Source organism: Equus quagga, chromosome 13, assembly GCF_021613505.1.
Source record: "Equus quagga isolate Etosha38 chromosome 13, UCLA_HA_Equagga_1.0, whole genome shotgun sequence".
NCBI classification, from domain to species: Eukaryota; Metazoa; Chordata; class Mammalia; order Perissodactyla; family Equidae; genus Equus; species Equus quagga.
The window spans coordinates 44820325-44842327 of NC_060279.1; the positions used below are offsets into that span (position 1 = coordinate 44820325).

A 22003-nucleotide genomic window follows, 5' to 3' on the forward strand; every position below is an offset into this window, starting at 1 on the left:
TACAGCAATACATCAAAAAGATTATACACCATGATCAAGTGGGATTTATACCAGGGACACAGGGATGGTTCAACATCTGCAAGTCAATCAACGTGATACACTACATCAACAAAATGAAAAACAAAAACCACATGATCATCTCAATAGATGCAGAGAAAGCATTCGACAAGATCCAACACCCATTTATGATAAAAAACCCTCAGTAAAATGGGTATAGAAGGAAAGCACCTCAACATAATAAAGGCCATATATGATAGACCCACAGCCAACATCATACTCAATGGACAAAAGCTGAAAGCCATCCCTCTGAGGACAGGAACAAGACAAGGGTGCCCACTTTCACCACTCCTATTCAACATAGTACTGGAGGTGCTGGCCAGAGCAATTCGGCAGGAAAAAGAAATAAAAGGAATCCAAATAGGTAACGAAGAAGTAAAACTCTCGTTGTTTGCAGACGACATGATCCTATACATAGAAAACCCCAAACAATCCACAGAAAAACTATTAGAAATAATCAACAACTACAGCAAAGTAGCAGGGTATAAAATTAACGTGCATAAATCAGTAGCATTTCTATACCCTAACAATGAACTAACAGAAAAAGAACTCAAGAACTCAATCCCATTCACAATTGCAACAAAAAGAATAAAATACCTTGGGATAAACTTAACCAAGGAAGTGAAGGATCTATACAATGAAAACTACAAGACTTTCTTGAAAGAAATTGATGATGACATAAAGAGATGGAAAAACATTCCTTGCACATGGATTGGAAGAATAAACATAGTTAAAATGTCCATACTACCTAAAGCAATATACAGATTCAATGCTATCCCAATCAGAATCCCAAGAACATTCTTCACAGAAATTGAACAAAGAATCCTAAAATTCATATGGGGCAACAAAAGACCGCGAATTGCTAAAGCAATCCTGAGCAAGAAAAACAAAGCCAGCGGAATCACAATCCCCGATTTCAAAACATACTACAAAGCTACAGTGATCAAAACAGCATGGTACTGGTACAAAAACAGGTCCACAGATCAATGGAACAGAATTGAAAGCCCAGAGATAAAACCACACATCTATGGACAGCTAATCTTCGACAAAGGAGCAGAGGGCCTACAATGGAGAAAAGAAAGTCTCTTCAACAAATGGTGCTGGGAAAACTGGACAGCCACATGCAAAAGATTGAAAATTGACCATTCTTTTTCACCACACACCAAAATAAACTCAAAATGGATCAAAGACCTAAAGATTAGGCCTGAGACAATAAGTCTTTTGGAAGAGAATATAGGCAGTACACTCTTTGACATCAGTTTCAAAAGAATCTTTTCGGACACTGTAACTCCTCAGTTGAGGGAAACAATAGAAAGAATAAACAAATGGGACTTCATCAGACTAAAGAGCTTCTTCAAGGCAAGGGAAAACAGAAATGAAACAAAAAAACAGCTCACTAATTGGGAAAAAATATTTACAAGCCACTTATCCGACAAAGGGTTAATCTCCATAATATACAAAGAACTCACACTGCTTAACAACAAAAAAACAAACAACCCGATCAAAAAATGGGCAGAGGACATGAACAGACATTTCTCAAAAGAAGATATGAATATGGCCAATAGACACATGAAAAGATGTTCATCATCGCTAATCATCAGGGAAATGCAAATCAAAACTACACTAAGATATCACCTTACCCCCGTTAGATTGGCAAAAACATCCAAAACCAAGAGTGACAAATGTTGGAGAGGTGGTGGAGAAAAAGGAACCCTCATACACTGTTGGTGGGAATGCAAACTGGTACAGCCACTATGGAAAACAGTATGGAGATTTCTCAAAAAGTTAAAAATAGAAATACCCTATGACCCAGCCATCCCATTACTGGGTATCTATCCTAAGAACCTGAAATCAGAAATCTCAAGAGTCCGCTGCACTCCTATGTTCATTGCAGCATTATTTACAATAGCCAAGACGTGGAACCAGCCTACATGCCCAGAAACTGATGATTGGATAAAGAAGATGTGGTATATATACACAATGGAATACTACTCAGCCATAATAAAAGACAAAATCGGCCCATTCACAACAACGTGGATGGACCTCGAGGGTATTATGTTAAGCGAAATAAGCCAGTCAGAGAAAGACGAACTCTATATGACTCCACTCATAGGTGGAATTTAGTATATTGATAAGGAGATCTGATCGGCAGTTACCAGGGAAAAGGGGAGGTGGGGGGAGGGCACAGAGGGGGAAGTGGTGTACCCACAACATGACTAACAAAAATGTACAACTGAAATCTCACAAGGTTGTAATCTATCATAACATTAATAAAAAAAAACAATATGAAGAAGATCCACTTTTTCATGAAATAATTTCACAAGTGGACATACATTTCATATATGGAAAACTGGGGAAGTACAGCGTGCATTCGTTTCTTTTAGGTTGTCATAAAATTGTGATCTATCATATCAGTGGGGAATGAAAATGAATATGTGAGGGGCAATTCAAGAGAATCTGAAGTTTAAAGAAAGTAATGAATAGATGAATGGGAGGCAGATGTATCACCTGCAGAAAAGCCCGAAGGTGCTGGACCGTTAGAGTAACAACTGTAACAACAGCTCTGCACGCGGGATTCCACTTATGGGACTTCCCACGATTCTGTTCTCCATATGATAGAGGTGGCTTTTATTTTAAGATAGAAAGAATGGGAGCTTTATTCATGTTAGAAGTATAATCTGCCTTAATCATATAGCCTTTCTATCAAAATTTCTGCGGGTAAAAAAAATTTCTGTGGGTAAAACGAGTGGGTTCAATTTCAATGTTTTAAAGTTCTCTGATTGATCATGTAATGAAAGAGCCACACAGGTGACGCACTGTCCAGAACCTCCCTTCAGGACTGAGGCACATATTCCCTGAGTCGCTCCAAGTGTTGCTGCTGATAGCTCCCAGCTAGGTTCCTACCTAGAAATTGTTCTCAGCCAAGGAAGCAGGCTCTCAGGAATCATAACCCCTCCCTGGGGACTGCCTCCAGGCAATGCTTGATTGATGTCAGGAATACAGAGGCGTGGCTCCTTTCCATCAACTTGGGCCATGTCTGAAGGACCATCCTAGCTTCACAGCTCTCCATGCATCAGAGACCAACTTCTCCTGCCAATCCTGCCTTCCTCACTACTTCAGAGGTGTTGCTCCCAAGTTCAGAGTAAATCTCTGCATGCAAATCTCTGGGTCAGGATCTGTTCCCACACATCTTAAATATGGGAAGTTTCCCAACCATACATAAAATGTTGGTAATGCAACGCTTTAATGGGAGAGTAAAAATACGAGACTAAAATCAGAACACCTAGCTTTGTGTTCTAGTTTCGCTACTTAAAAGCTCTATCACTTTGGATAAATGAATTTCTCTGAGCCTCAGCTGCCTCATCTTTATTTATTTCTTTTTTGAGGAAGATCAACCCTGAGCTAACGTCTGCTGCCAATCCTCCTCTTTTTGCTGAGGAAGACTGGCCCTGAGCTCACATCCATGCCCATCTTCCTCTACGTTATATGTGGGATGCCTGCCACAGCATGGCTTGCCAAGTGGTGCCAAGTCTGCACCCAGGATCCGAACTGGAGAACCTGGGCCAAGGAAGCGGAATGTGCGAACTTAACCGCTGCGCCACTGGGCCGGCCCCTCCTCATCTTTAAATGGGGGATAATTCCTTATGAAACAAGAGTTACTTTGAGGACCCAAGCAGGAATATACCAACACACACACACGCTTTCAAATATAATGTAATATTCTTATTACAATTTATATGAACTGGCAATTTTGAAAACTAAGCCTAATTATTTTCACATTTTGTTATTTCACTGAAAAATTCTATTAGACGGCAAGTCAATATTAAGACTATACCAAAAAAATTTAATAATTGTCTACTATATGCTTGACCCTGTGCTATGTAACAGGTATACAAAGATGGCATGGTTGCCCCCAAAGAATTACAGTCTAGTGTGGAGAGGCATTTAATATAAACAGGTAAGTGTGATCAAGTTTTACAGATGCCAAAATGGCAGTAGTATGTACAAATATAATTGGAGGGGTAGTCATTTTTTGAAGGGTATCAGAAAAGGCTTCATAAAGGAGGTGAACTGTGAGGTGAGGAAGTTTTTAGGCAAGGTACCTTATTCCCAGTAAAGTTTTTTTGAGCCCTGAAGGATACTTTAATCATTTCTAAAGAGGAAAAACAATTTGATTATAACCTATAACAACTATTTTGTGTATATCTTTTATCATGCAGAGAATTTTCACAGAAATATTTACAACTAAGAGTTAAGTTTACTTACTGTTATCTTACGAGGACAGTCATTAGAACAGAGACCACTAAGAACTGTGGAAAAATAAAGAAAAGGCTATTATTACTGTTATAATGTAAGCCTATATTTAAAGTGAGTTCTATCTTTTCACCTAAAATCTGTTAATATGCTCTGTTGATTCATGAACACAAGCAGAAACCAATTCGATTTCTTTAGATCTGAGTAAATTAAGTTTTCTGTTGTTCATTTTATACCAATATTTCACAAGCCTTTATGAAACAGTCAAGATGCCATTTTGTGAAATATACAGGTGAGATAATTACTGATAGTTACATCATACCATACCTACTGTTGGTTCTATTTTCTAAGTGGTTAGCTAAATTCCAAGGATGACTTAGAATCTAACAGAAAAGCGCCAAATCCAAACCAATTAAAATGTATAGTGAGGGGGCTGGCCCAGTGCTGTAGTGGTTAGTTCGCACACTCCACTTTGGTGGCCTGGGGTTCACAGGTTTGGATCCTAGGTGCAGAACTACACATTGCTCAGCAAGTCATGCTGTGGCTGCATTCCATGTACAAAATAGAAGAAGATTGGCACAGATGTTAGCTCAGAGACAATCTTCCTCAGCACAAAGAGGAAGATTGGCAACAGATGTTTGGTCAGGGCTTCCTCACCAAAAAAAAAAAAAAGTATACCGAGAAAAACAAATCGAACATTTAGCACTTTATATCTCAAACTAAACCTGTTCCATTTATCCAGTCAGTTTCTGGGTCAAAGATTCTGGCCACCCTTGATAACTATTATGGAAAACATAACTATAAAATAATTGATGGGTCTACAACAAAGATACAAAAATGACAATGACACATTTATTCTATAATCACAACAAAGAAACAGACAGAATATCTGAACATTCTTTATGTAAGCAACATGAGTTTTAAAACATAGCTATATTACCACCACTTCCCGTGAAGTGAGACCTTTGTAAGAAAGTGGACACTATGTGCTATTAAATATGCTATGTTACAAGTTAAAGAAAGACAGCTGACCGTTCTGCTCAAGCATGAATTATTTCAATAATAATTATGAATATTTGTTCAAATATATCCATAGGAAAATGGTTTCTTATTTATAGTCTATGAATGTGACACGACAATCATTCTAATAGAAATATTATACCTGGGCACAGCATAAAGTACAGACACCAAGAAAGGAGCATGGCATATCATCACAAAAGAAGAAGCTGTTCCTTTACCATAGCACGTTTACATGAACAACTGAGGACACAGTGAAATAAACGTTTTACACTCGCAAGAACGGCTTCCAAAGTTTAAGTGTCCTAGCCCAGTAGTGTCTGGTTCTCATCCTTTCCTTCTCAAACTGTCCATGACCTGACTTTGCCCTCTCCTTTGCTCCTCTTCTCTCAGCTCTAGGCAGACTGGTGCTTCTTCTCCACTTGTCCCAAAATGGTTTTCATGAACTTTCATTTAAACCGTTATCTTGCTGAACAGTAATTACTTAATCCCAAGTCTGCCTTTGAACTATATGTAAGCTCTGCATCATTTTATCCTTATTTTCTCAGGGCCTAACCCAATGCATTTGCTCAATAAACACTTGTTAAAGAAGGGAAAAGATGGATTATTCAATAAATGGTATGAGATAATTTATTATATGGAGGAAAATGAAGTTAGACTTTAACTCATAACATAAAAATTACATTTGGGAAAGACACAAATAATACAAAGAAGTCTTACATTTCAATAATAAAAAGACAACCCAATTAAAAAAATGAGCAAGGGATCTGAATAGGCATTTCTCCAAAGAAGATATAGAGATATAGAAAGCTCATGAAAATAGCTCAACATCATCAGTAATCAGGGAAACGCAAACCAAAACCACAATGAAATGTAGACTATTCACAATATCCAAGAGCTGGAAGCAACCCAAATAAATGCCCAATGACAGATCAACGGAGAAACAAAATGTAGTATATACACACAATGGAATATTATTCAGCTTTAAAAAGGAAAGAAATCCTGTCACCTGTTACACATGGATGAACCTTAAGGACATTATATTAAGTGAAATAAGCCAGTCACAAACAGACAAATATTGTACAATTCCATTTATATGAGGTAGTCAAATTCATAGAAACAGAAAGGAGAATGGTGGTTCCCAGAGGCTGGGGTCGGGGGGAGGAGGGGCAGTTGTTGTTAAATGGGTACAGAGTTTCAGATGTGCAAGATGAAAAAGTTTGGAGATCTGTTTCATAACAATGTGAATATACTCACCTCTACAGAGGTGTACACTTAAAAATGGTTAATGATGGTAAATTTTATGTTACATGTTTTTTACCACAATAAAAAAAAATGGTTACACTGGTAAAAAACAAAACAAACCAATAGATACCACTTCATACCCATTAAGATGGGTATAATAAAAAAGTCAAATAATAACAAATGCTGGTGAGAATGTTAAGAAATTTGACCCTTCATACACTTCTGATGGGAATGTAAAATGGTCCAGCTGCTCTGGAAAAGTATCTGGCAATTCCTTAAAAGGATAAATATAGAGTTCCCATTTAACCCAGCAATTCCATTCCTAGGTATACCTCAAGAGAAATTAAAATATATGTCCACACAAAAACTTGTACATGAATGTTCACAGCAGTATTTTTCATAATAGCCAAAAGGTGGAAACCATTCAAATGTCATCAACTGACGAATGGATAAACAAAATGTTGGTATATTTATATAATGGGGCATTATTTGACAATTAAAAGGAATAAAGCACTGATGCATGCTAAAACAAGGATGGACCTTGAATACATTTTACTAAGTGACAGAAGTCAGTCACAAAAGACCACACATTATATGATCCCGCTTATATGAAATGTGCGGGATATGCAAATCTATGGTACAGAAAGGAGTGGTTGCTTAGGGCTGGGAAGACTGAGGGTAATAGCTAGAGGGCAGAGGGTTTCTTCTGTGGTGATAAAAATGTTCTAATATTGATTGTGGTGATGGTTGCATAATTCTGTGAATATCCTAAAAGCCATGGAATTGTTTACTTCAAATGGGTGAATGGTATGGTATGTGAATTATATCTCAAAGCTGTTACAAAATAAAAAAGAAACCATAAAATTTAAAAAAACTAATGACAAGGGGGTGAACTATTTTTTTTTTGTTGGCTGAGGAAGATTTGCTCTGAGCTAACATCTGTGCCAATCTCCCTCCACTTTATATGTGAGTCGCCACCATAGCATGGCTTCTGAGTGGTGTAGGTCTGTGCCTGGGATCCGAACCCATGAACTTGGGCCGCTGAAGTAGAGTGTGCTAAACTTAACCACTATGCTGTGGGGCTGGCCCCAAGGGGGTGAACTTTTTTAAACATACATTACAAAGAAATACTATCACTAATATACAAAGAGCTTCTAGGTTTGAGTTAGAGGATGATAATCCAATAGAAAACAAAAGTTATCAAAGAAGCAATATCGAGAAGATAAAATGCAAATAATCAAAAACCATGAAGAAAGACACTCAATCTCACTAGCCACGAAAAAAATCAATGTTATACCTAACAAACAGGCAAAAAACAAAAGACTGATAAAAATGTCTGTAGGAAAAACAATAAAATCAAAGATAAATGATAAACTAGGGAAAATATTTGCAACATATATCACAAAAGATTAATTACCCTAATATATATTATAGTGCATTTATAAATCAATAAGAAAACGAAAACGGACAAGGATCATCATAGAAGTAAAACTATAAATGGCTCTTAAACATATGAAAAGATGCTGAATTTTACTCAGTATAAGAAAAATGCAAAATAAAAGCGACAATACTTTCCACTTGGGTAAGTGGTAAAAATCAAAAAGTTTAATAACCCATTGCGTTGGTGAAGGTGTTAGGAAACATGCATTGTCATACTATACTGCAGGTGGATGTGTAAAGTGACACGATGTCTACAAAGAGACATCTGTTAAAACAAATAATACTTATACTATAAAGTCCAAAACCAGGCAGAATTAATCTACAGTGTTGGAAATTAGTGGTTACCTTTATGTGAAGTGGGTTAGTAACAAATAAGAGGGCATGAGGAAGCTTCCGGTTGCTGGTAACACGTGTTTCTCGATCCGGGTGTAATAATACGGGTGCATTTACTTTGTGAAAATTTAAAGACCTGTGTACTTATGTGTACTTTTCTGTATGTTATATTTCAATAATATGTTCATTTTAAAAATGCACATTTATTATTTTTAATGCTTTCATTTTTATGAATTTATCCTACAGGATATTCACTGTGCATTATTTATAACAACAAGAGACTGAAAATAATCTTGATATCAATAAAGAACTTATTAGATTGTGTTGTATCCATACTACGTGATACTATTAGTAGCTAAAATAATGTAGCCATACTACGTGATACTATTCAGTAGCTAAAATAATGAGGCAGCTCTAGATTATATTACTATGGTATAATCTCCAAGATATGTTGTTAAGTGTAGAAAGCAAGGTCTAGAACCGTCATTTATGTCAAATAAAATTGTATACACATATATGCTTGTATATTCATAAAATATCTTGGATAGACACTAAGAAAAGGTTGTCTTTGGGAAGAAGAATTGGACCATTGGGAGACAGGCATGAAAAGGAGACATACTTTTCACTATACACTCTTCTGTATTGTTTTCATCATTTGCATGTATTACCTATTTTAAAAACTAATTACTGAGAAAAATTTAGAGCTCTCAGCTGAACATGCGACAGACTAGACAGTGTCATACGCTGGTGGGAATATAAATGCCTACCACTTCTGGGAAAGGTAATTTGGTATTATCTACTAACATTAAAAACATAGCCCCTCGGGGCTGGCCCATGGCCGAGTGGTTAAGTTCGCGCGCTCCGCTGCAGGCGGCCCAGTGTTTCGTTGGTTCGAATCCTGGGTGTGGACATGGCAGTGCTCATCAAACCACGCTGAGGCAGTGTCCCACATGCCACAACTAGAAGGACCCACAACGAAGAATACACAACTATGTACCGGGGGGATTTGGGGAGAAAAAGGAAAAAATAAAATCCTAAAAAAAAGAACGTAGCCCCTCAACTCATCAGTTTCATGTCTATGAAATATTGGAAACCACTTATGTGTCCACCAAAAGAGCAAATGCTAAACAAATTGTGGAACATCTATAGTAGTATGGAATGACATGGAGCGATTAAAAGAAGGAGGGAGACCTGTAAGTCATGACTTGAAAGCATGTTTATACTCTCTTGCTAAGGTGAAAAAACAAGACGTAGGCAAATATGTTTAGTAAGATTCTATTTACAGATGTATGTGTTGCATGAATCTCACAAATATAAAATTAGGTAAAAGAAACCAGACACAAAGAGTACATACTACGTGATTGTTTTTATAGGACATTCAGAAAAGGGAAAGCTAATCTATGGTGACAGAGATCAGAATAGTGGTTACACTTTGGTAGGGAGTACTGACTGAGTGGGGGGATATGAGGGACCCTTCTGAGGTACTGTAAATATCTTGATCTGGGTGTGGCTGTGATTTTTTATTTAAAATTTTTATTTAAAATTTCACCAAGCTGTACACTTTACCTTATTTACTCTATACACCCACTGCTACCACCTTCTCTCCACTGTCCCATCGCCTCATGCCTGGATGACTGCATTCCGAGGTGGTCACCCCAGGGCCGACCTCTTAATTACGAACACCTAGCTTCTCCCTTTGAACACTGATGCAAAATTCATCTTCTTAAACCACACAGTTGACCACAGGCTCTCTCTATGAAGAACTTAAACAGTAAATCGTGGTGGTTAATTTTATATGTCACCTTGACTGGGTCATAGGGTGCCTAGATATTTGGTCAAACATTATTCTAGGTGTTTCTGTGAGCTTGTTTTGTATGAGATTAATATTTAATTGGTAAACTGAGTAAAACAGATTGCTCTTCATAATGTGGGTGGGCCTCATCCAATCAGTTGAAGACCTGTGTAAGAATTATCCAGCCTAATGGCTTTCGAAGTGAAACATCAGCTTTTTCTGCTTGATGAACTGGCACTTTGATTCTTCCTGGTTCCATAGCTGCCTGATGGCCTTTTGACTCAAAATGGGACGTTGGCTCTGCAGATTTTGGACTTGCCAGTTTCCATGACTGTATGAATCAATTCTTTAAAATAAATCTCTCTCTCTCTCCTCTATTGATTCTGTAGTACAGTAAGTATTTGCAGTTATTGCATCACTGACAAAATCTTCTCTTTGCCATAGCTGCCCTTTCAGCAATGGATACCATCAATATTCTCCCTTAGTAATCTTCAACCTAGTGCAAGAAAGTGAGTTTCTACTTCTCACCATCTGCTCATTCTCTATTACTGTGATCATGGCCTCCCACCTGGAATGTTACGCCACTACCCATTTTGGTCATTCCAACTCTTAATCATCTTTCTGGATATAGGTTCTCAGCTACCATCTCCAAAGAAGCCTTCTTTGACTTTAATAATTTTATAGCAGATATAATTCCATTTCAACATTTGAGTACAAAGCACTTTTCACTGTCCTTTAGCTATTTTACATGCATACATCTTCCTCTTCCAAGTAGACAGATGCTTATTGATAGTAATAAATGCCTGCTACGTAAATGTGTAGATCCTCACTGAGAAAAACTGAGTAATTAATGTTCAAAAGCCAAAACAATAATGTGCAATGTGGGAGAACATACTGGATCTAGTGACTGGAAGTGCTAAGAAATGGATCTATTTCCAAAATCCCCTTTACAGACACACACACACCTACTTTTTATAATAACGTTATTGAGATATAAATCATATACCATACCATTCACCCATTTAAAGTGTCCTATGCAAGGGTTTTTAGTATATTCCTACAGTTGTGCAACCATTACCAGAATCAATTTTCATTACTTCAAAAAAGAAACTTGTGCCCTTCAGCTGTCATGCTCCAGTCCTCCATTCCCACACCCAGCCCAAAGCAGCCACTAATCTACTAATCACCTACTGTGTCTATATACTTTTCTGAATATTTTGAGTACGTCATTGTAGAAAAAATTAAAAAATATAGATAAGTAAAAGGAAGAAAATAAAAATCACTTGTGATCCAACCATTCAGATATTGTCATCAATTTGCTGTAAGTAGCACACTGTCATAGAGTGAATGTTTGTGTCTCCCCAAAGTTCGTATGTTGAAGTTCTAACCCCTAGCGTAGCTGTACTTGGAGATGGGGCCTCTAAAGAAGAAAGTAAGGTTAAATGAGATCATAAGGGATCTGAAAGGATTAGTGTCCTTGCAAGCTTGCTCTCTCCCGACATGCACAAAGAGCACACGAGACGGTGGCCATCTACAAGCCAAGAGAAGAGGCCTCAGAACGAAATCTACCTTGCTGGCACCTTGATTTTGGACTTCCAGCCTCCAGAACTGTTAGAAATAAATTTCTGTTGTTTAAGACCCCCAGTCTGTGGCACTTTGTGACGACAGGCAGAGTAGACTAATACACATACTTAGTTTTTTTTTTTTTTTAGTTTTAAGTAAATGAAATCAGGCTACACACAATTTTGTAATCCTTTTGGTTAATGTAACAAACTTTTCTAATATCATTAAATATACTCTACCATATAACTGCATGGTATTCCATTGTATGTATGGATGGATACATACACACATGTACGCACGCCCATTCTCCTCATTAGGACATTTAGGTTCTCCTCCATTCTATAAGTCAACTTAAATTTTTCCTCTTAAAAACACTGAAAGATCGCCTTTATAGAAATGGTACGTTATGGATAAATCTTTGGTGCATTATACACAAATTTCTGGCACATCTCTGATAATTTCCTCGAGATAAATTCATAGAAATATCTTAAAGCTTTTGGATGTATATTGCCCCGCACCTCGTTTTGTTATTTCCAGAAGGGGAAACTGAAGCTTGGGCCCATACATTATTCAAAGTCACAAAGCAAATGGAACTCTTTTGAAAGACCATGTGGCCACTAGACACTCATTAAAAAGACATTACCCTACTTTTATGGGAGATGGGAAATCAATGAACCATTGGATTATTTTATTTTCTGTGTAAGATAAAATGTCTGTGTCTTGTTTAGCATAGTTCAGAGTATTTACTCAAAATTATGTAATAGTGTCTTTCAGTTTGTATATAGCAAGCTAAAAATTGGTTTCCTGTGTCTATTTTTGTCTTTTACAAGACTTCCTCTGTCAAATTTGAAGTTTCATATTATAGCAATAGAATCAAAATGATAAGACTTAAATGTGTCATACATATATACATATCATACATTTTTGTCATATATATTATACAAATATATGTTTTATAAAAAGAGATGTCTACATAATACAAATAGAATATGCATTTCCTTGGTTTTTGCAACCACAGATGCAAGAAGCAATGATACTAATCCTTGAGCTTAATTAATTTTCCGGTTGATAATATTGTTTAATTAGGAATTCAGAACTCCCAAATACTATCATAAAAGTTAAACTGTTCTTAGCCTGAAATTATTATTTCAGCCACAGACAACTAGGACTTTTCCCAGCGCCGTCGGCGTGGCTGCTGCAGCAGGTGAGGCGGACTCGGACTGCATGGTTTCTGGGCTCAACTAGCTGTGTATATTAGATATAAGACAGAAAAAGAATGTTTTTAGCTGTGTTCAGTAATTACACGGCTCTTTAAGGGAATACTACAGAAGAGCGGAATTTTACTTTTAGCTTTGGCTCTATCCCTAAATCTCCCTGTGACTCACCCTTTAGTTTTCCTATCGGAAAAAAAGGGACACATCCGCACTTCTTACTATTTTCTTCCCCTCTTGAGTTAATAAAATTAAAAAAAATCTGAAAAGTGTTAGGTTTCCTCAAATGTACAGGTTGTATAAAGAAAATTTTTATTTTCACTTCTCATATTTTTCAGTATATTAATGTGACAGGCTTATCAGTACAGTTTAAATCACAGCTCACTAAAATTAGACACAACTTCTTCAAAAAGAAAGAAGTGAACTAAACGTTGCTGAGAAACACAATATAGCATATATTTTATATATGTGTTTATAGATGCGTTAGTTCATCTTATTAATAGTTTTTTTCTGTTAGTTTCTATTCATATTAGATTAATTATACTAAGTCTACAGATCATGAGTGTTCATCAAGAATAAATCCCAAAGTGACTATTTGATACCAACATTGGCTAAAAACCATATGCTTAGCTCCTTTCAGGCACCCTATTCATACAGGAGACAGGAAATTCTATCTAGGGCCATCTCCTGCTGTGTGAACCAATGCGAAGTGTGGGCATGGACAGATTCTTCACTTCTCTCTGCTTTACAGTTTAGAAAAATCTTTAAAACAATGTGGTTGGATAAAATGATTTATAAGGTTTACACAAACTCCCAAATCCTATAATTCCGAACTGGGATCTATCTTGCTATTAGGTAGTGTTAGGCACTTCACATCCACCCTAGCACAGAGGGAAGTGGTTTGATTTTAAAGGGCCCTTTGTGTAAGTTTGCTCATATATGACAAAATTATCTGGAAAAGTGGAAGCCTTGAATAGGCAGGGTCTGAATGAATGAGGCTGGATCATGGATGATGCATACTTTCTAAAGTCAGAAATGCAGAGGAGAACCAGGAGTATAACTTTTTATTTTATAAGCTAATTTTCTCCTTTCTCTGTACACAAAATGTAAGATTATACTATTTTTAAAAGTTACACATTCTCACATATTTTCATTTCAAAATTATCAAATACAGATACTACTCTATGAGACAACCCACGTAGACACCTGGTGGAGGGCCTGGCACAGGAAATATGATAAATATTAGCTCCTGTTGTTCAGTTGTTGAAATAAACTATGGATTCCATAATTCTGGATTCCAGGATTTAAAACTATCAGCTTTCACTGCTGCAGCTTCTTTTGGTGTTCTTGAAACTTTGGCAACCAGCAGAAGCAAGCAGAAAATGCTCAGTGCTTATTGTATTTATATCTAATAATTGGCAAAGGGTACAGATTTTTAAAATACTTTTCCAGATTTTCCAAATGCTTTGCAATAGGCTGCCCTTTTTTTTGTAATCAGAAGACAAAACGAAATAAATGCCAAACCAAAACTTTACCAATAAAAAAAGGAATAATGGTTTAAAATTCTCTTGCATAATCAAAGAAGTAAAAGGGTAGACTGTCATGGCGTTTCTACAAATGTCCCCCTGAAATTACAGTTTTAATACCCTGTAATGTTAAACTTACGAACAAGTAAAAAGTACTGGCAGTCTATTAAATCAGTGCAAGAATGTAATTTCCCCAGTGACATCAGAGTAAACATTCCATCCTTTGTGCTTTAGTCAGGAAAGACCCCACTACTAAATGCTCTAAGACAGAATTTATTATTTTTACAGCAAAAGCTCACTTCCTAGAAGTGGGAAGTTATACATTTTTCTAGAAAAGCATATGGTTGTGAGTGAAGTAAAACATTTTTCTTAAGCACCTATAACAACAACGGGGAAGGTGTGCTAAAATACATAAAGAGCCCATATGGAAAAGGGAACTTTAATGGGGCAGATACCAGTATACAATTCCAGCCTTCCACTATTTGGATTTTTTGCCACTGTGAGTTTCTTGAAGTCAAGAACTGTTTTTATTTGTTTGGTTTTTAAGTTTCCTCTATGCTTCTCATTTCAAGTATCAATAAATGTTTTCCTACTATCTACTTGATTTTGGTTGAACCAGAGTCTAACTTTTAGAAGTTTAAAGATTTTTAACCATTTCATAAACTTTCGTAAATTATTAGTATTTGTAACCATATTCAAAATTCTATATAGATTTAACATTTTATAATATCCTTTTAAATAAACTGTTATAAAAAGTAATTTCTAATACCCCTAGACTTTGAAAAACAAAGTTGTTTTCAAAAGATTTACACAGTAAAAGAAGATAGGCTATTCACAGAATTAAATGAAAAACTGTAATTAAAATTCTTAATGAGCTATGTGAATTACCAGTTATTAGTAGATTACATTAGTTTAAAACATGACTACTGGGATGTGCAATTCATAAGTTTTCTTTAAAGTGACAAAGCTTAGAATCTTGACATTTCATGTTAAACCACACTATACATTATAGCCCACGTATTCTTACAGATATTTAAAGTACGTCCAGCTTTGTCATTCAGTTTACGTTAGCTACTTTTCACAAATGCCAGAACCAAAAAATAGCAATAATCATGCATAAATACTGTAAAACCAAGCCAATGTGCAGGTTGGGAGAAAGATGAGTAGAAGAAAGTCAAAGTAGTAAAGGTCAATACTGTATAATGGTTTTAGGAGCATTTAAAATAAAAAATCCTTGTCTCGATTATGGGTCACTCTTCGTATTCATTCTCTGAAAATGTTTTTAGTTTTTGTTTCCTTAAGACACATGAATACAAAGCAAATATCATAATCAAATATGTGTGAAATAAAGCCCCCCATTCTTGTCATTTAGACATTATTTTAGACACTATATGGAAACCTCTTTTTGTCTGTTATTGATTACCTATCTTTCACATATTTTTCTAAATTAAAAAATTGTATGCTCATCGTAAAAAACAAATACAGAAACATATGAAGCAAAAAGTGGATCAGCTTTCAAGTAATTTTGACCCTGTTCTCTTCATGTGCAAACATATCAAATATTAAATGTGAGAGGTATATGTTGTATGCACACATAATTTTTTATACACATAAGTATATTTTTATACACATATAATGTTAAAATTTTTGCTAAATTCGGGAGAGTCTTGACCTTTAAAAACATATTTGGTTCACAGTAAATATACTTGAAAAACTTTTAGTAAATAATCTGCATTTTAATGCAAAACATAAATATTTACTTCAATTCTCTAAATATCACTACAATGACTAAAAAGGCATGAAAATAAAAGTGTGTGGTCATCAATGGCAGATATTTTAAGTAATTTCTAAAGGTTATTAAATAGGTAAATAACATTGAGAAAACAGCCGCTTAGCGCTGAGCAGGTCAGAGAGTCAACGGGGCCACAGTGGCTGTACTCCCAGCAGACCACTGAAAGCCTGTAACCTCGGAGCTGCGGCAGCTGAGAGCAAGCCACGGCGGGGCTAGGGGAACACAGCGGAGCCGAAGGACTCCCAGAACTGTGCCGAGGCTCATAGAGGGGGGAACTACATTTGTCACTTGGAGGTTCTTGCTAGCTAAGTAAAATGGGTAATTTGCTGGTACTTATACATAGGGTCCTAAATAATTTTAGAGTATTGCCAAAAAAACCAAACCTCTGAACCCGTATGGTGCAATAATACAAAATGGCTCAGCAAAGCAGTGAGACTGCCTAATAAACTGTGCCCCCCGTAACTCTCCTCCTCTTCCTCCCACTGGAAAGCACAACTCTGCTCAGACTCAGAGTCTGATGACGCCCCACGCTGAGGCCATGGGCGTGGGTAAGTCAGGTGCTCTTGGGGTGCCCGTCACTAGTGAATCTCACAGAGTGGCTGCAGTTCAGCACCAAGGCATCACTTTGCTGTGTTATGTGAGAACCTCAAAGCCACCATTTTGCTCAAATACATCCACCTCTGCTCAGCTCCCAGCCTGCACGCCCTGAGGAGCTCCTGCATGGGCAGGGGAGAAAAGGAGTAGTGGGAATTGTCTGCTGGGCAGAACTGCATGTGACACAAGTGCTTTTGCTACCCACATTACCTTTCAACACTGATTCTGTTTACAAATATAAGCAGAGAAAAATTCTCAGACACATGAAAAAAACTCAACAGCTTAAAAGAAGGAAGACCAAAGTGAGTAATCAGATAAACGGTCCCTACCTAAATAGGACAATATGTGGGAAAAGGAGAGAATTTCAAGACTATCATACTATTTGCAAGAAGAAAATGGAACAGTATTATATTTATATAGCAAAATTAGTGTTGATATGTAACGGCAAGAGAAAGATATTTTAACACACACCAGTACTCAGAAATATATTAACCTACGTACAAATTTCTGAAAGTCACTTGAGGAAGCACTCCACTAAAAGAAGCAGGAATTCGAATGAAGAAAGGAAAAGATGTGGTATCTAAGTGAAATGGTGGCAATAAAGCTGGTAAAACTTGTTAAGTTTAAATAACCACTGATAATATGGTTGTGAATTGTCAAAAAGGATTTGCAAAACAGAAGTCACAAAAGGTAAAACAAAATAAATCATCCAGAAATAAACTTCCACATTGTTTCAATAAAATCTGGAAGCAGGCAAAAGAATAAAATGTTTTAAAGGTCTCATCTTATTTGGGAAGTAAAAGGTGAAGATGCAGTTACAATTTTAAAAGTGCCAGGGAAATATAGGTTCATATATGCGTCTTAGAAATTTGAGTTCAGTATTAGTAAGATAGAATTAGAATGCAGAACCTCCAAGTGTAGCTGGCAGGAATGAGAAAAAAATTAGAGCTAGGAACTAGTTCTGATTCAAGGGAGCTAGGGAACCCCACAATTCTGCAGTCCACAGGGTCCCCTGTCTTCACACAAGTGTTGGGAAACCGTTCTGTGATCTGTGGCGTTGCGGGAATCAGCAGGGAAACAGGCAGAAGGATAATTTTACCCTTCCCCAGCCACATATAAAAGCTTAAGTACCCAAATTTCCTCAACTGAACAACACTGACATTTAGCACAGGCTGGTTTAAGCATTAGAGTAACAGAATAATTTCAGATCAAAATCAACCCTGGACATCATAGACAGCTTTGTAAGGGTAATTACATACTAGTAACTGTCTGACTTAGGGCAAACAACTACTAATCGAAAGGAAGAGTGGAACGGCACCTCAAAATAGCTAGAAGGTTATTTTTCCCAAATGACTGCTTTAAATTGGTATCTCACTTCCCATGACCTTTCTGTAAAGTATGTTATTTATGTTAACATCTTTATAATGCAAATATAATTTATATAAATGTAAAATTTATATATAATATATATAATGGAAATATAATTACTTGTTTTCTAAAACTAAAACCTCCTGCACCAACTTGGCTATTTCTGGGTCTGAGTGTGGAGACGTGAGAAAACTTTCCCTAGGCTACTGTTACTCAGAGGGCAGTGCTGCCCAGTGGTACCCATCCTGACTTAGACGAGGAAGTCACAGGCCACAGATTCTCAAGAGACTCTGTGGATTTTAAACTTTTTACATGAAATTTTTTAAACATATACAAAATCAGAAAGAACAGTATAAAGAACCCCACTCACACTTCACACGACTTCACTTGTCAACAACATCTATATTCCGTTTCCTACATCCCTGGACTACTTTAAAGAAACACCTCAGACATGTCTTTTCATTTTCAAGTAGTCTGTTGTCTCATTATTTAACTCTTTAAGTAAGTTTGCTTTATCCCCAAGCAGGACCATAATGTGTTTATAAGCATTCTGTTACTACAGTTATAATTTATGGTCTGCTTTAAGGACAAAAACCGTTAATAGTTTTATTAGGACTAATTGTTTTTCATTCAACAGATACTTATCAAGGGTCTACAACATACCAGACACTAGTGTCAACAGACAGAAGTAACTAAATATACACATTTTGATTTCATACAGAACAAATTTTCCAGCAACTAAACTGACTCTGAAGAAGTGTGTGTTGCTGTCCGAGGAGGTGAGCTTTACTCCAAGGCATTCAAGAGAAGCTGGCTGAGATGGCACATTGGGTTGGGCTTGGGCAAGATGCCTTCTGAGGCCTTTCTCATCTCTAAAATTCCCTCATCTTTTTGTAATTTTTAAAAATGTAAATGAACAAATACCAAGGAAGGATTGAGGATCCTAAATTATATGTATGCATTTTTCTACATGGACAATTTCCAAATGATCAATTAAAAACAAAAAAGGTGAGACTGGCTTCTGCCTCACACTGAGAACGGCCTTCTCTCTTTAGCATTTCATTATTATTATTATTACAGCTGGGAATTGGAATCCCTTCTCAGTTAGGAAAACCCTATGCTCTGATTCACTTCTGCCTCCCATGACTGACAACCTCTGCTTCGGAAAGGGCCTGCAGACTCAAGCAGGGCACAGCGGCATTGCACGCCCTCGTGGCAGCTGACAAACTTGTGATAAGTAGAGTATGAAGACAATCAAATTTTTTAAGAGTACAAAACAAAGAATATTTAGTAGAAAAGTAGTTTTAAGGCTTGAATAAAAGGGTGCAGGGTGAACCTGATTTGTCTTAACCACATACAAATTAATATCTCTCTCACCTGAATTTTTCCTTACCCTCAATGACTAACACCTGCTCTAGAAAGCACTAATCTTCAATCCATACAGACAGACACATGGACACACCAAATTCAGATGAACTAAGTAATAAATCTGTGTTTTTTTGAAAGCTTCAAACTTGAGAAAATAGTTTCTTTAAAGCACACTGGCAAAACTCCTACAGCTACAAATCTTACAGCTATCTCACTAAACAGAAAGAAGATACTTTGAAAGAGAATTAATTTGAATTTCAAAATGCATTTTTGAAACAAATAACATTTATTCTAGGTTGGAGAAAATGGTCATTTTCACAGCATCTCCTAAGGTAATGAGAGAGAACCCTGCTCTTACTCACTACACGTTATTCTTTCTGTGTACTTTTGGTGTTGTAAGCCTGGGAAATTAAGTTAGAGTTTCCAGTCACAGAGAGTCTGAAAAGATGGGTAGACTTGAGAAGTTAAACCAGGGCAGGGTTAATTCATTCACTAAGGCTCAATAAATTCTCTTTTTAAGAAACAAAGTATTGACTAGCTGTGTCCCTGATATCAGAAAATGGGTAAAGGTGGAAATGTGTCCTTGAATTAGAGTTCATATTTTGGTGGAATGCTTCCTAGAGACAGAACATGGGGTGAGAGGCATCAAGTGTTGCTTTGGTACTAGAGGAAACACTTTTAAATCAAGACAGCCAATCAATCTGTGCCTCAAAAAGTAGCCGGCCATTTGTCTAACATATGTCCTGAATGCCTCCTCTTATGCCAGGCCCTGAGCTAGGTACTGGGGAATCACAGACAAATAAGACATAGACACTAACCCCCAAGCTGCTTAGACTATCACAATATACTCGGAGAGAAAGATGGTAAGCAAATGACCTAAATAAATACATTATTTCAGAGTGCTTCTCAAATATCCTGGGATGGATGGAGGCAGGGAGGGGAGACGATTATGTGTGACACTAAAATACATGGGAACTAAGAGCGTGCTGTCATCACAAAGGACGATGATTCTAGTGATCCAAGGGCACAGAGCAGATGTTGAGATGTTTGCTTTTGTTGAATCTCCCGTTGGCAACCAAAGCCTGCCTTAGTCAATGGCTGTACTTAGTATTTATCGGAAGGGATCAAATTCCAAACTGTTACTCCAACAGCCTTGTATCAATTAAATGAATCGAACCAGGTTTTTCTAATTACATATACATTTAGGGTTAGCAAAAGTTTTAAGGATTCCTAGTCTTCTTATCTGGAAGATTAAAAGTTCAAGGAAAAACACTGAGAAAAAAACACACTTCAAACTAAATAAGCTAATAGCATACCAAATATATAGACTATTTAAATTTTTTTTAGCTGTAAAACAGTCAAATAATACCTCCTTCAAATGGCAAAGAGAAGGAGAGAGTCACATGGATAAAAACTATAGAAATGGTTAGACTCATAATATCTATTCTGTGGCTGCAACAGTAATGAAGACAAGAGTTACTCCTAGTTCATTCAAGTAAGAGTGAATTTGCTGGTTAGAAAGAATTAGATTTTCTGCCATTTTTATTTCTCAAATAAATCTCCCAATAATCTTTCATTATTCTGTTGCTTTTCTGTGTTCAGCTACTTGTACCCATTTCAAAATGGTAATAAATATTTATATGAAATACATGTCATCTCATTAACAGATGAACTGATATACTGATATGACTGTCTTGATGTCAACTATAATAAGAGTAACCCAAAAAGTTACCTTCCAACACCAAATCATGATAAAGCACTCAGCATACTAGAAATAGGGGAAACGTCCTTAACAGAAAACAGAGTATCTACAAAACATCCACAGCTAACATCATACTTAATGGTGCAAGACGGAATGCTTTCCCCCTAAGATCAGAAACAACACAAGATGTCCACTCTTACTAATCTTATTCAACATAGTGATGGAAATTCCAGCCAGAAAGAAAAAGAAAAAAAAGAGGCATGCATTTTAAAGGAAGAAATAAAACGGTCCCTTTTTGCAGATGAGCTAATTGTCCACGTAGAAAATCGCATGCAATCTAAAAAAAACCTCCTAGAACCAATAAGTGAGTTGAGCAAGGTTGCATTATACAAGATCAACACACAAAAATCAATTGCATTTCTATATACTAAAACAAACATGCGGAAACCAAACTTAAAAACACAGTAACACATAACTTCAAAAAAATAAAATACTTAGGGATACAGTTAATAAAACATGTGCAGGGTCTCTATGATGAACATGGGTGGCAGGTGGAGGACATGACTAGCATGGTTGGCAACAGGTAACAATGAACAAATAGGTAAATATATTGAGGAAAATGGGAGTTGAGTTTCTCAGTGCTAGCAAAGATATCTACAAACAGAAAAGATTAGAAAGAACCCTTGAAATGTGATGTTGGATTAGAAATGGAAGTTAACGGTATGAATTCATGGTTTTATA

General features: G+C 36.6%; 1 protein-coding gene across 1 annotated transcript in view; it reads right to left on the bottom strand.

The window, feature by feature from the left end:
• ITFG1 (integrin alpha FG-GAP repeat containing 1) overlaps positions 1-22003 on the bottom strand; it is a 283980-nt gene that overhangs the window by 77692 nt on the left and 184285 nt on the right. The window contains exon 13 of the mRNA XM_046680407.1: positions 4324-4367. Within this exon, the coding sequence (XP_046536363.1) occupies positions 4324-4367 (44 nt within the window). The remainder of the gene's footprint in view (positions 1-4323; positions 4368-22003) is intronic.